The sequence below is a fragment of the Tachysurus vachellii genome, chromosome 16 (assembly GCF_030014155.1).
Source record: "Tachysurus vachellii isolate PV-2020 chromosome 16, HZAU_Pvac_v1, whole genome shotgun sequence".
In the NCBI taxonomy this organism is placed as follows: Eukaryota; Metazoa; Chordata; class Actinopteri; order Siluriformes; family Bagridae; genus Tachysurus; species Tachysurus vachellii.
In genome coordinates, this window is record NC_083475.1 from 2,470,879 (window position 1) to 2,487,191 (window position 16,313).

The following is a 16,313-nucleotide window of genomic DNA, read 5'->3' on the forward strand; positions in this document are numbered from 1 at the left end:
AGAAGGCGCAAAAATAAAACAAAAAAAAAAAACTTGATTGCTGAGATGATGACTTTCATTTGTTTTAAATTCCATTACCAAGTTATACTTTACAAAAATGTAGATAACAGTGTCTGTGCATTATTATGTAGCTTTGTAGAAGCCAACATTCTGTTTTGCTATTTAAGCTTAGACAAAAATTTATAAATAGTAACTCCTCCTAAGGCTTTCGTGCCACATGCACCAAATTCGGATATGTTGTAGAACCTGGTCTGAAGTTTGTTGCTATTTCTAAGCGATCTGAGTACCGGTACTTCCGGTACCGGGTCTCAAAGTGGCCTTTTTTTAGACTCACATTATAAATTTTGGAGGTGTATAACTCGGCAAGCTTTCGAACTATCTACACCAAACTCGGCCAGCTCCTTTAGGGTGATACTCTAAACAAAGTTTTAAATTGGTGTACCAACTGGCCTTTCGGTTGTGCCACAGCCCTGCCCCCAAAATATGCAAAATCAAAAAACTTTTTACAACATGGACGTGACATATCAAAACACTCAGAACAATGAAGGGAACTTCCGCACGGGTATTCTGATGACTACGTGACGTCATGTGAAAATCAAAAATTAGCACAACATGGACATGTGACATATCAAAACACTCAGCACAATGAGGGGAACTGCCTCACGTGGATTCTGCTCCCATCACGTGACGTCACGTGATGTCACATGATGTCACGTGAAAATCAAAAATTAGCACAACATGGACAAGTGACATATTAAAACACTCAGCACAATGTGGGGGACTTCCTCAGGAGTATTTGGATGATGCTTGTCTCCACTTACCTCCAAATGTTTTGGCAACCTACAGTAGCTTTCTGTCCACTTGCCTCCAAAAGAAACACTAACCTTTATGTCCACTTGCCTCCAAAAAGCACCATCCGTTGCGAATACTTGCATCGTCAAAACCAACATCAAAGTTTGTTGCGACAAACTTTACAAATCTAGTTTTATTATTACCATTTATTTTTCATTTTCAACAGATACCTACTTTATTTTAACTTAAGTAACTTGAGCGATGAACAAATGAAATTCCTGAATAAATTTGCAAACTCTTCTCTTTCTTGCCAGACAGGGGTTTTTATGCTTTCAATATTCATTCATTCATTCATTCATTTTCTATTGAACCATTTTTGTTCAATAGAAAGTTCAAATGAAACAGTATAATAAATAATGTCATTTACTACCCTACAAAGGCAAAGTGCAGTACTTACACAAACACTGAAACTGTAAAGTTTTTACACCACATTTTAAAAAAAATTTAAACACTTTTTTATTTATTTTTTTTATTAATTATAATTTTGCAGTCCGGACATATTTTTAACATTAGTTGCATGTCGAAAACACAAAGGGACAAAGGCAGTTTGAGACAACTGTTCTATATGTATCCCATAGTGGCTTGTTTTGGTGGTAGGATATGTACAGAAAATAAGTGTAAGAATTTCCATGGCTCACTGTAAAGATAACCATTTACCTCATCAGAAACCTGGTTGTCCGTCATTAAGGTATTCAAATTGTTCACTTGAATGTCATATGGGCCCACACTTCCTAATGTGAATGTTGGGCGCTTGTTTTGGAGAGAACTTAATGCCTGATCTATGTAGATGAATAATAATGAAAAAAATGACACATTTGGCAACCATGTTGGTTTTCATTAACAATATAAATGGAAAATGCAGATCTGATAACATTGCAAAGATGTGTGAAATAAGTTATTTCTCATGTAGCTTATGTGGAAGCAACCCGTCCCCCCAACCATGAGCAAGGTATACACTGTGGAAATAAAAATTGTTCAATTACAATAAATGAAACAAAATCATACCTTCCATTGTGTACTCTTGGTCACTTGGTGCCCTTTAAATACAAAAGTAATAGAGTTTGTTAACTGATAGATCCTCTTATCCATCCGGAATTCTGGATTCCAAGATGTTACAATGTACTGCACAAGAGTTGGAAAACATACGAGTCTTCCAGATTACTGACATTCATTATATGAAATTAGTTTGATAGATGATAAAATATAACATTATAACAATGACCGCTCTAAGCACATAATATACATTCATTCATTCATTCATTCATCTTCTACCGCTTATCCGAACTACCTCGGGTCACGGGGAGCCTGTGCCTATCTCAGGCGTCATTGGGCATCAAGGCAGGATACACCCTGGACGGAGTGCCAACCATCACAGGGCACACACACACACACACACACACTCATTCACTCATTCACTCACGCAATCACACACTAGGGACAATTTTCCAGACATGCCAATCAACCTACCATGCATGTCTTTGGACTGGGGGAGGAAACCGGAGTACCCGGAGGAAACCCCAGAGGCACGGGGAGAACATGCAAACTCCACACACGCAAGGTGGAGGCGGGAATCAAACCCCGACCATGGAGGTGTGAGGCAAACGTGCTAACCACTAAGCCACCATGCCCCCTTCATAATATACATGACTGAATGTATTTAGAAAGCAGAGCTTTTTCTCATTCATTAATCATATTATCATTTTGTTAAAATCAACACATTTAAAAGAACAGATCTCTTAGTAATTACATTTGAACAGCATTCAAAAATCAGATTTTGATTTAGGTGATGACCTGAGGTCAACATATTCATATGTAACAGAATAAATCAGTGATGACTTGAGGTCATCATATTCATATGTAAGGATAAATCAGTGATGACTTGAGGTCATCATATTCATATGTAAGAATAAATCAGTGAGGACTTGAGGTCATCATATTCATATGTAACATAATAAATCAGTGATGACTTGAGGTCAACGTATTCATATGTAACAGAATAAATCAGTAATGACTTGAGGTCAACGTATTCATATGTAACAGAATAAATCAGTGATGACTTGAGGTCAACGTATTCATATGTAACAGAATAAATCAGTGATGACTTGAGGTCAACATATTCATATGCAACAGAATAAATCAGTGAGGACTTGAGGTCAACATATTCATATGTAACAGAATAAATCAGTGATGACTTGAGGTCAACGTATTCATATGTAACAATAAAATCAGTGATGACTTGAGGTCAACATATTCATATGTAACAGAATAAATCAGTGATGACTTGAGGTCATCATATTCATATGTAACAGAATAAATCAGTGATGACTTGAGGTCAACATATTCATATGTTACAGAATAAATGATCTGTTTCAATCGGTTCTACCTGGATCTCACAGCAGACTGCAGTAGGGTCTCAAATTCTGGTGGTCAGAGCTGAATGATCCATGCGGTGCTCAAACTAGCGCTGCTTTGTTCCGCATTTCGTTCATCTTTAAATGCAACTATTTAATCGCATCTCTTTGACAGCTATCAACAGTCATTATTAGACTGTTTTAACTGGCGCTAGAAAGTTAACGGTAACTTACATCTGTGAAAGGCTAATGCGATTAACTTGGCAATTCAAACTAATATTACAATTTCTGCTGTGAAATCCCCACAAATCTAAAAAGAAATATGAAGCTTACTATCAATAATATACTTCTGTAAAATGTTACCTTAGGAAAAATTAAGGCACGGTCTTACCGTTTTGCTGGTGGCATGTCCTGATTTTGCCACTGGTGCGGTGGAGGTGCAGAACTTTGTTTATTTTGTATTTTGGCGGACTCTGCAAAATGGTGTTAGTAATTGGGTTGCACATAGTGATGTCGTAAACGCTAATTGGCTGAGGAAGTTGTTGTCCCAGGGTCATCATAAAAAAATATTGGTCTCAGGGCGACACGGACTTGGCAAAATCAGGACGTGCAGCCTCATTAGTTGCTATTCTGGTTTATAGACTCTCTGCCTGTTTTTCTATGTTTACATGTTTGCCTGTCACCAGCAAATCCAGCAGATTTAGCACAGCTCGAAGCAGGTCAGACCTGATGGCTCAGCGGATCGCTGCATGGGATTCCTCCACCAATGTGAGGTATTCTTTAACCACCAGCCAGATGCCTATGAGGACAACACAGACAAATGTGCATTTCTCATGACAATCCTTGAAGGGAGTTCCCTGGACTGGCCTGTGGCATCCTGGGACACGGATGCATTGGTTCGATTCTCATACACTTAGGCCACACAACAAATTTGTGAGGTGTTTGAATACCCAGCCAGGGGATGCAATGTGGTCATCCAAATTATACAGAGCCGACTCTGTGGTGGATTATGCAGTAAAGTTCTCTCTCCTGACATTGACACTGACATGATGTCAGCAGGCCCTTTTGTGGCATGGCTAAAATGCAGTGAAAGGTTTTTTTGGAGGAGGGATTCATCTGATGATTCTTCATAACATTCTGGAGTATATGAATATTGCCATCATAAAATTTGATGCAGTAGAATTTGTGAAAATGAATATTTGTGTCATTCTCAAAACTATTGGCCACGGCTGTACAGAGACGGAACTCAAATGTGTCCTCACCTGCACTCAAACAACTCATACAAAACAGATACTCTGTGTGAGAAAACTCCAGGCTAGCGATGATTAAGGGTTATCCAGCTAGAAGCAGATGTTCAGGAAAAAATAATAATTTCCATATCAAAAAATAACACAAGTAAACACAATGCAGTAAATAAAGGTTTTTATTATTACAGGAAAACAAAATCCAAACCCGCATGGCCCTGTGTGAATTAGAGCCCCAGCTTCAGGACCTGGAAGACTTGCTGTGATAACCATGAATTCTGCTGTCTACCAAAAAATCCCGAAGGACAGTGTGGCCATCTGATGGTAACCTCAAGCTAAAGTGAACTTGGGTTGTGTGGCAGGACAATGATCCAAAACACACCAGCAAGTCCATCTCTGAATGCTGAAGAAAAAGAAAATGAAGACTTTGGAGTGGCCGAGTCAAAGTCCTGACCTGAATCCCATTAAGATGCTGTGGCAGGACCTTATAAAGGCGGTTCATAATCAAAAATCCTCCAATGTGGCTGAACTACAACATATCTGCAAAGATGAGCAGTGCAAAGCTTCTTGATGACTTGAATTGTTATAAGAGCTTATTTTTATCAAGCTGTGTTTTACCCACAGCATAGAGCCCGATGTTTTCCACTATGGTTTTGCACATGATTGTAGCTGGATGCATGACTGAGAAGGAGCAGGGCTTGTGGAGGGTAAACTGGAATTAGCTTTATCTCATGCTGTGCTAGCAACAGAGACACAGGCAGCACTAGTACTGCTTTATAGGCTTAAAAACAATACATTGCACAATACATCAAGTTGTAACGACAGTTGAATAAATGTAATAACATTTTAATGTTGGTTAAATTATGAGTGTTCATTAGCTGCTGCACAGCAAACAAAGTGAAAATAATTCATTAATAATAATTCCACTACTGACTAAAACAGATGAGAGGGAAGCAGGTAAAAAACAGATTGATACACAACAGAAAGAAGGAGTTTGTGCTCATATTCACTCATTCCCAGGTGAGTCTCCTCATAAAGGTGCAGTCTAAAATGACTGAGATTAAACATAACCCAGTTTGGGTCATTTCTGAGATCCAGCACTGGGTACAATGTGGACTGATCCAGTGTGAGTTGTGTTAACTCAGCAACGTTGTTAACCCTACATGTTATAGTGATTTATTTTTATTTTTATTCTCTTCAGAAATACATTCTGTAACTATATATAGTGTTAGACATACATTTACTTTTGAAGAACTATATTTATATAGATTATATATTTGAAGAACAAAAATTGTTTTTCTACATAATGTTAGACTATTAATTTTACACAACAAAAATAATGACATTGTATTTATGTATTTTATTTTGTCTAAATCTATGATGTATTTATGCAAGACATTTTAAATACCTTTATACAATATAATTTTCCAGTAATATAGATATTAGTATACATGTGTAAAAAGTGTAAATTATATTATAGTAATAAACAAATAATAAATCACACAAACAGTAAAATCACAAACCACCAGAACTACATTAAATAACAGTTAGTGGTGGAACATTTATTTGATTTGATTAGAAGAGATCTGATATTTAGTATAACATCACTGGAACATTAATTACCCAAAGGACAAAGTGATACATGTGACTTGTAGTAAGTCTCCTGTGGGCTTCATCAGATAAACTCATCAGATAGACTCCAGGCCTATCAGGTGAGAAATCCACCAATGTCCTGAAACTGTTCCTGTCCATTTTATTTCTCTTTATTTTCACCTGCTGTTCCAAATAATCCCTCAGGTTTTTATGGGATTGAGGTACAGGGAATTTTATCCAGGGATCAGAGGTCATTATAAACTCACTGTAGAATTGTGTTTAGTCTGATTCACTGTACACGATGAACACACACTTCTCACGTCTCTGAGTCTGTTAAATGTGTTAGAACTAAATGAGTGATGTGTTAATAAACATGTTCTCTATTCTCCATCATGGCAATGCAGGAACGCTGGAGTCTTCATCACACACTGAATATGAAAGAAAAACGTGAATTAATCAGCACAAAGTGGACTGTGATACTTCATGATCAACAGCATCTCTGCTCCAAAAGAAATATTATCATCTCCTGTTTATAATGAATCATTAAACATTTCTTCATTCTTACTAACATCTGTGTTCTAACATTTAACTAGAACAAATGAGAACTTCCACAAGTTCTAACAGGATAATGAGCAGATCTTTACCCATCACATCACTGCTCTTATCCAATCACAGGAGCTTTTTTAAATAACAAACACTACTGTGTCATTTAGATCTTGTTATACATTTATATTTAAGTGCAGACTTTAAGAACAAACTCAGGTGAATTTTACAGGAATGACAGAAGACACAATCACTCTCATGAAATCACAGACTGTGATATGTTCAGGTGCAGCTCTGATGACCTCAGCATGTTTAAGGAAGCGGTTGTGGGATTCATCGGGAAACTAACGGACGATACGGTGCAGAAAACCACCATCAGAACGTTTCCCAACCAGAAGCCGTGGGTGGAAAACCAGAAGCCGTGGGTGGAAAACCATCCGCGATGCTCTGAGATCCCGCTCCGCTGCCTACAACACGGGGCTCGACACCGGGGACATGTACAAGGCTGCGTCTTACAGCGTACGCATAGCAGTGAAGGAAGCAAAGCGGGGCTACGCGAGGAATCTAGAGTCACAGTTCCAACATGGTGGCTCTAGGAGCCTGTGGCAGGGATTAAGGAACATTACGGACTATAGAACACCTGCTTCTAGAATGGGGAATGCAGATGCTTCTCTGGAAGACGAGCTAAACATCTTTTACGCTCGCTTCGAGGCTGCAGCTAACCACGCTAACGGTGCTAGCGGCACAAACAGCATGCACGCTGAGAGAGCTGGAGAGGTAAACACATTCACCATCTCAGAGCATGACGTGAGGAGGGCATTCAGGAGAGTGAATACCAGGAAGGCAGCAGGACCAGACGGCATCACAGATCGGGTTCTGAAAGTCTGCGCTGACCAGCTAGCACCGGTGTTCACTGAGATATTCAACCTCTCACTGGAACAGTCTGTTGTCCCCTCATGCTTCAAACAGTCCATCATTGTTCCTGTACCAAAGAAACCCCAGCCCGCCTGCCTCAACGACTACTGCCCTGTAGCTCTGATCTCAGTAGTGATGAAGTGCTTCGAGAGACTTGTCAGAGACTTCATCACTGCATCACTACCAGATACACTGGATTCACTACAGTTCGCGTACCGCCAGAACTGCTCTACTGAGGACGCCATTGCTCATCTTCTCCACACCATGATGAGCCACCTGGACTGCAGAAAAGGGAATTATGCAAAAATGCTGTTTGTGGACTACAGTTCATCATTTAACACCTTAATTCCCTCCACGCTCACCTCTAAGTTGGAGATCCTGGGACTCAGCTTGCCGCTGTGTCAATGGATCTCCAACTTCCTGACAGACAGACCACAAGCCGTACGGACACAGACACACCTCATCCTCCCTCATCCTCAGCACTGGAGCTCCCCAGGATTGTGTTCTGAGCCCCCTGCTGTACTTACTGTACATGTATGACTGTGTGGCCACTTCCAACTCCACCACCATCATCAAGTTGCTGACGACACTGTTGTGGACCTGATTTCCAACAATGACGAGACAACCTACCTACAGGAGACTAAAAACCTGGAGAGATGGTGCCAGGAGAACAATCTTCTCCTGAAAATGAGCAAGACTAAGGAGTTGATAGTGGACTTCAGCACAAAGTAGTACCCCAGTGGAGAGAGTGGACAGTTTCCGGTACCTAGGTGTTCACATCACACAGGACCTGTCTTGGTCCTGTCACATCAACACCCTGGTGAAGAAGGCCCGGCAGCGTCTGTACCACCTGAGACGCTTAAGGGACTTCAAACTACCCTCTCAGGTGTTAAAGACTTTTTACACCTGCACCAATGAAAGCGTCCTGACGGGTAGCATAACGACCTGGTTTGGAAACAGCACCATGCAGGACAGACAAGCCCTCCAGAGGGTGGTGCGGTTGTACCATCCACACCAGGCTCCCTGACCTGCAGGACATCTACAGCATGCGGTGCCGGACCAGGGCTAGGAAGATTGTAAAGGATCTCAGAATGAGGAGAAGCTTCTTCCCGCAGGCCATTCAGAGTCTAAACCAGGAAACACCCAGGATCTAGTACTGGACTGCTCCCTCCATCTTCACTGTTTTTATACACACCTTTTTTGCACTGACACTTTAACTCTGGGCTGTCACTTTAACTCTGGATTTGCACAGCACAGTGCCTCTTTATACAGTCTATACACACCATACTGCACATGGACTGCACATACTGCTTCTTGACTTGACTTGACTTGACACTTTAAGGACTCATTAAAAGTAATCATTAAAACCATACACATTTATGTATATGTATATATATGTATATGTACTGTATATGCATTATTTTTCCACATATGTTTTCATATTTTATAGATTTTATATAGTTTATACCTATTTATTTATCTATCTCCTTTTGGTTTTGGTTTATTTTTTAGCCTAAATTGCATTCCTTTTTATGCTTATATACCGGACAGATGCAAAAAGCATTTGACTGCATGTTGTACCCTGTATGTATGTGTATGTGACAAATGAAATTTGATTTGATTTGATGCATTTGTGACTTTTTGTCGACTGTCTGAATCCCTGTTTTCTTCCTTCACATGAATTTTACATCAACACACTTTACTGAACACAAAACAGCATTAAAGAGAATCGTTAGAAAAATTCTGATTAAACAGAATATAGTGACATTTTCTAACCTGATAATCTGAAAGTTATTGAAGAGAAATGTGATGTGTATCAATGTGTAATGATAATGAGGTTAAACTTTTATTAAAAGGTCATTACTCACATCAGTGTCTGTAGTTGGTAATGTTTATCATCATCAAGATCAGACAGCAGCTTCACTCCTGAGTCTCCTAGATTATTATCGGACAGATCCAGGTATCTCAGGTGTGAGGGGTTTGATCTCAGAGCTGAAGTCAGAGCAGCACAGCCTTCATCTGAGACACCACAGTTACACAACCTGTAGAGAGACACAATGACACACTCTTCACTGGTTGTACACAGGGATGTTTGAGGTTAGGTTAGGTTAGGTTAGGTCAACTTTATTATCCCCGAGGGGCAATTTGTTTCACAGCCAGCAGCAGAATCAATCAACAACACAACAACAAACAGTACAAGGAGGGGGGAGGGAAAAAAAAAATTATTAAGTATTTAAAAACCCAATAGCAACTGGTACAAAAGAATTTTTAAATCTATTTGTCCTGCAAAGCGGTAAAGAATATCTCCGTGAAGAAGGTAACAACATAAGTATAAATAACAACAAGATTCTGCAAGGGATGGCTGGAATCTCTTAACATTAACTCGGCCTTCCTCAGAGTCCTTGCTTTATGCAAACTGTTTAAATCAGAGGCTAGGGGTAGAGGCTATTAGAAGCTAGGGGTAAATTAGAGGCTAGGGGTAAGGAGGGGTGTCAAAGGCACAATGGGGCATGGGAGGGGGTAAAGTAAAGAGGGATGGTACAATAAGGGGGCGGGGTACAGTAAAGAGGGTGGGGCACAGTGAGGAGGTGGGGCACAACATGGAGGATGGGGCACAGTAAAGAGGACAGGGTACAGTGATGGTCGGGGCACAGTGAAGGGTGAGGATTTTGATGGGTGGAGCTTATGACTAAAGGGTACAGGATGTTTTTTGTCACTTCAGCTAACATTACAATCAGTCTTCATGTTTTAAATCATGATGTAAATATTAATGTTTGATGAAGACGAGGCCTATTTTCAGACATATCTACTGCAATCTACATCATCAGACACTGATTTATCAGGAACATTTTACTGGGGCTCGAGTGTCGACCCTGACTGTAGACAGTGTGTATTATTGTGGACTGAGTAACACATACTTTAGAGACCAGGACAACACATAAGACTAGAACTTGGACTTTTTCTGGACTTTCATACACAACACTGATACATCAGCCAGATTTTATTTTACATATAACATATTTCATATATTGCCGTATTTAACACATCTGAACTATTAAAACAGTCACATTGTTCTGCCATTGATCCATATTCAGATTTATTTTTCCACGCGAATAACTGATTCTTACATTTCTATTTGTTACATCTATTCTATTTTTATTATATTTTCTTTTTTATTATTCTATTTTATTTTATGTTTAAATCACAGACATTTTAAAAACATTTCACTACTGTGTCATGTCGTACTGTGTATGGTTGTGTATGTGAGAAATAAAATATAAATGTAAATGTTTTCTGTAACTTTTCTCTGCTTCACATCTCAACAAAATCTCTGTTTTAACCCGAGTTCACATGAACAGATCTTTCTTGAGAAGATCAGACTGTCAGTAATCAGACCTAAAACAGGGTCAGACTCTAATTAGTTTTTGGAGAAGTTTAGTTCATTGGTTTATTTTTTAAACCCAGACTGTGAAAGTTTAAATGGTTTATTCAGTATTGACAAGAACAACTGTGACTGTGTTTTATTTATACAGAATGTGTTTATCTATTATTACGACCTGGATGAAGATTAGACCATGATTTATTATTAATGTTTTAATATATGATCTTACCCCAGTGTGTCCAGTTTACAGTGAGGATTCTCCAGTACAGCAGAGAGACTCTTCACTCCTGAGTCTCCTAGTTTATTACAGGACAGATCCAGTTCTCTCAGGTGTGAGGGGTTTGATCTCAGAGCTGAAGTCAGAGCAGCACAGCCTTCATCTGAGACACCACACAAACGTAACCTGTATAGAGACACAATGACACACTCTTCACTGGTTGTACACAGGGACGTTTCTAGTGTTTAATCACTTTGATCACAGGCCCACAAGAATTTGACAGAAACCTGAAATCACAGATTTATTTATTTATTTATTTGCAAAAACACCAACAAAGCCTTTCTTTATTAGTTTGTTTGTATTTCATCATATAATGTAAGAGACATGAATGTAACTTTGTGCTGCAGATCATTTTATTATTACAGTTTTACATTTTATTTCACTGTAAAGATCTTTACTACAATTACACATGTACACTTTTTTAGCTAAACAACCTTAAATCCACAACTAGTATTTTTGTAAGAAAACTAACTAACTAGTCGTCTAAATGAATAAATCACTTCAAAAAGCTTTCACTGATGACTAAATCACATCCAGTTTTAGAAGATTTTAGAAATGAGAAGAGAAAAGAAAACCTTCTTTTAGCAGTTAACAATTTAACATTATTGATCAAATCTGTGGCAAATAAATCAGATCTGTAAAACAGGAAGTCGTCATTCATTGAAATCCACATTCACATACTACTCATTAACACAGTGATAAGTGTTAGTCTGGTAGTTACATCTCCTCAGTCCTCAGATACAATGTGGGATTATTAATTATCATCAGACTGCAAGTCGAGATTTCTACGGAGAAAAAAGTAGCACAGTGAGGAGGTGGGGCACAACGTGGGGGATGGGGCACAGTAAAGGGAACGGTGTACAGTAATAGGCATAGCTTTTGATGGGCAGGGCTTTTGACTGAAGGGTACAGGACATTTTAACTTCAGCTAACATTACAATCAGTCTTCATGTTTTAAATCATGATGTAAATATTAATGTTTGATGAAGACGAAGCCTATTTTCAGACATATCTACTGTAATCTACATCATCAGACACTTATTTATCAGGAACATTTTACTGGGGCTCGAGTATCGACCCTGACTGTAGACAGTGTGTATTATTGTGGACTGAGTAACACACACTTTACAGACCGGGGTCTCATTTATAAAGCGTGCGTAAGCACAAAACGGGGCTGGAAACGTGCGTATGCCAGTTTTCGCGCAAAGGTTGTAATCTATAAAAAACAAACTTGACGGGAAAATGTGCGCACCTTTAAGCAAACTTTGAGACGTGCGTACGCACATTCTGGAGACAAAAAGGGAATTGGTGACACAGATGGTGAGGTCGTGAACTGAAGTTAGATTGTAGAAAATACATGTGAGAAGAACGATTATAAGAATTAATGACATTTAATTTTCACTCCATTTCATACGTTATATCCACATTATCATGAAGATTAAATCCAACAGTGTTATTTGTGCCAATTGTTTTAGGCTATATACATCAAGTAAAATCCAAAAGTAATTCAAATTGTATTAAAAATAAAATAATAATAATAATAATCAGCGCTACTCCGTCCAGGGTGTATCCTGCCTTGATGCCCAATGACGCCTGAGGATAGGCACAGGCTCCCCGTGACCAGAGTAGTTCGGATAAGCGGTAGAAGATGAATGAATGAATGAATACTCAGCGCTGCCTTACAGTCACATTGTCCACAACGGGAGCGCAGGAGGAGATGGCGCGACTACATGTTATACAGAATAGCATGAAATACCCTTTTATTAGAGAACTGCAAAACACAGTGTAAAAACGAAATATTTTCCTTAATGTACATATAGCTATCATAAAATGTCAAAGTCTGCAAATACAGTCATGAAGCACAATCGCTACTCATCATCGGTCCTAACTATTACGGTGTTCATTACAAAACCGTCATGAAGAAGTGTGTGTTCACTATAACATTTTTGTCTTAAATTTTTGACCACAAATTAATTCTGTGATTTTGTCAAGGTGTTAATGATCAGTCTAATTGCTAGAAACATATAAATCCTCTGGTGACCCGAGTATGTAATGCTTCATGATGGCACTGCTGGCACTGTTGGAGGATTACGCCAATGGCAGAATAAGGAGAGAACAAGTTTTCAGGGACCATGATGATTTCCTGGCCCCTTATGATGACTGGCTAATAAGCCGATTTAGATTGCCTAGGGCTGTGATCTTAGATCTATGTGCTTAATTGGGTCCAGTATTAGAGAGGGCAACACGCCGGAACCATGCCATCCCAGTCCAAATACAAGTCCTCACCACTCTGGGGTTCTTGGCAACCGGCTGTTTCCAGCAGGAATTTGCAGACAGGTAAATTATTTATATATAAAAAACTATAAGTAATCCTCAACTTTGTGTCTAAGAACTTTTTGTATATGAAATAATTCTATTGGAATCTATCATCTCACCCTATAGGTCTGGTATATCACAGCCGTCCCTGAGTGCCATAATATCTGTCGTTTTGAATGGTATACTTAATATGGGTAGTCGATACATCAGGTTCCCCTACACTGTGTGAGAACAGGCCGAAATTAAAATGCAATTTGCAGCAATGTCTGGTTTCCCAAATGTAATCGGCGCAATTGACTGCGCTCATGTTGCTATAAGGGCACCATCTGAAAATGAATTTGCTTATGATAATAGAAAGCATGTGCATTCTATTAATGTGCAAATCATATGTGACTCCAACATGACCCTCACAAACATTGTGGCACGCTGGCCTGGTTCAACACATGATTCCTTTATCGTGACACATAGCAGTGTAGGGAACAGACTAAATGCAGGCGCAGTACGTGATGGCTGGCTTCTTGGTGAGTTTAACAATATTAAAAGTAGAAACTGTAACAATTTTGTTTTTAATATAATTATAACAATGTTGCTTTTAATATAATTATAACCTGCAGGCGACAGTGGCTACCCCCTGAGACGCTGGCTCCTCACCCCATTTTTAAACCCGAAGAGCGCAGAGGAAACTCATTATAAAGAGGTCCACTCTCGTGCCTGCGCAGTGATTTGCATTGACTATTTATGGTTAAAAATGGGCGTGTACAGGGCGGGATATGAGGCTGGTTCATGTACGCACATCTGCGGGTGATCTGTGATTTATAAAGGGAACATTGCTTAGAGGAGTGCGTACGCACGGTTTTATAAATCGGAATTTTTTTTTGCCGTACGCCATTTTTGGCTTTTGGGCATACGTAAACTTTTAGTAGGGATCCTACGCACAGTTTTATAAATGAGATCCAAGGACATCACATAAGACTAGAACTTGGACTTTATCTGGACTTTCATACACAACACTGATACATCAGCCATATTTTATTTTACACATAACATATTTCATATATTTAATACATCTGAACTTTATAAAAACAGTCACCTTGTTCTGCCACTGATCCATAGTCAGATTTATTTTTCCACTCCATTAAACTGATTCTTACATTTCTATTTGTTACATCTATTCTATTTTTATTCTATTTTATTTTATGTTTAAATCACAGACAGTTTAAAAACATTTCACTACATGTCGTACTGTGTATGGTTGTGTATGTGAGAAATAAAATATAAATGTAAATGTTTTCTGTAACTTTTTTCTGCTTCACATCTCAACAAAATCTCTGCTTTAATCCGAGTTCACATGAACAGATCTTTCTTGAGAAGATCAGACTGTCAGTAATCAGACCTAAAACAGGGTCAGACTCTAATTAGTTTTTGGAGAAGTTGTTAGTTCATTGGTGTATTTTTTAAACCCAGATTGTGAAAGTGTAAATGGTTTATTCAGTATTGACAAGAACAACTGTGACTGTGTTTTATTTATACAGAATGTGTTTATCTATTATTACGACCTCGATGAAGATTCTACCATGATTTATCATTAATGTTTTAATATATGATCTTACCACAGTTTCTCCAGTTTACAGTGATGATTCTCCAGTACAGCAGAGAGAATCTTCACTCCTGAGTCTCCTAGATTATTACTGGACAGATCCAGTTCTCTCAGGTGTGAGAGGTTTGATCTCAGAGCTGAAGTCAGAGCAGCACAGCCTTCATCTGTGACACCACAATAACACAACCTGTATAAAGACACAATGACACACTCTTCACTGGTTGTATACAGGGACGTTTCTAGAGTTTAATCAATTTGACCTATTTTTTTTTTTTTTTTTGTAAAAACAGCAACAAAACCTTTCTTTCTTTCTTTGTTTCTTAGTTTGTTTGTTTGTTTTTCATCATATAATGTAAGAAACATGAATGTAACTTTGTGCTGCAGATCATTTTATTATTTCAGTTTTACATTTTGTTTCACTGTAAAGATCTTTGCTACAATTACACATGTAATTACAAATGTAATTACACAGCCTTAAATCCACAACTAGTATTTTTGTAAGAAAACTAACTAACTAGTCGTCTAAATGAATAAATCACTTCAAAAAGCTTTCACTGATGACTAAATCACATCCAGTTTTAGAAGATTTTAGAAATGAGAAGAGAAAAGAAAACCTTCTTTTAGCAGTTAACAATTTAACATCATTGTTCAAATCTGTGGCAAATAAATCAGATCTGTAAAACAGGATGTCCTCATTCATCGAAATCCACATTCACATAATACTCATTAACACAGTGATAAGTGTTAGTCTGGTAGTTACTGTACATTTCCTCAGTCCTCAGATACAATGTGGGATTATTAATTATTATCTGATTGCAAGTCAAGATTTCTACAGAGAAAAGTGAAAAAAGGAGCACAGTGAGGGGGTGGGGCATGGGGGGGGTGTCAGTAAAGAGGGTGGGGTACAATGAGGGGGCAGAACACAACATGGGGCGGGGTACAGTAAAGGGAACGGGGCACAGTATTGGGCGTATCTTATTATGTGCAGGGCTTAGGACTAAAGGGTACAGGATATTTTCACTTCAGCTAACATTACAATCAGTCTTCATGTTTTAAATCATGATGTAAATATTAATGTTTGATGAAGACGAAGCCTATTTTCAGACATATCTACTGTAATCTACATCATCAGACACTGATTTATCAGGAACATTTTACTGGGGCTCGAGTGTCGATCCTGACTGTAAACAGTGTGTATTATTGTGGACTGAGTAACACATACTTTAGAGACCAGGACAACACA

General features: G+C 38.6%; 1 protein-coding gene across 3 annotated transcripts in view; it reads right to left on the reverse strand.

Moving 5' to 3' along the window:
• Positions 1–4,608: 4,608 nt before the first annotated feature.
• LOC132858821 (NACHT, LRR and PYD domains-containing protein 12-like) overlaps positions 4,609–16,313 on the reverse strand; it is a 301,006-nt gene continuing 289,301 nt past the window's right edge. For 2 of the 3 annotated variants that reach the window (XM_060889313.1, XM_060889314.1), the window contains 4 exons: positions 15,084–15,257; positions 11,110–11,283; positions 9,367–9,540; positions 4,609–6,468 (listed from right to left, as the gene is read on the reverse strand). In XM_060889313.1, coding sequence (XP_060745296.1) covers positions 6,462–6,468; positions 9,367–9,540; positions 11,110–11,283; positions 15,084–15,257 — 529 coding nt within the window. In that variant the 3' untranslated portion in view covers positions 4,609–6,461. Of the gene's footprint in view, positions 6,469–9,362; positions 9,541–11,109; positions 11,284–15,083; positions 15,258–16,313 lie in introns of those variants that run through there. The other variant, XM_060889315.1, reaches the window with a different exon arrangement.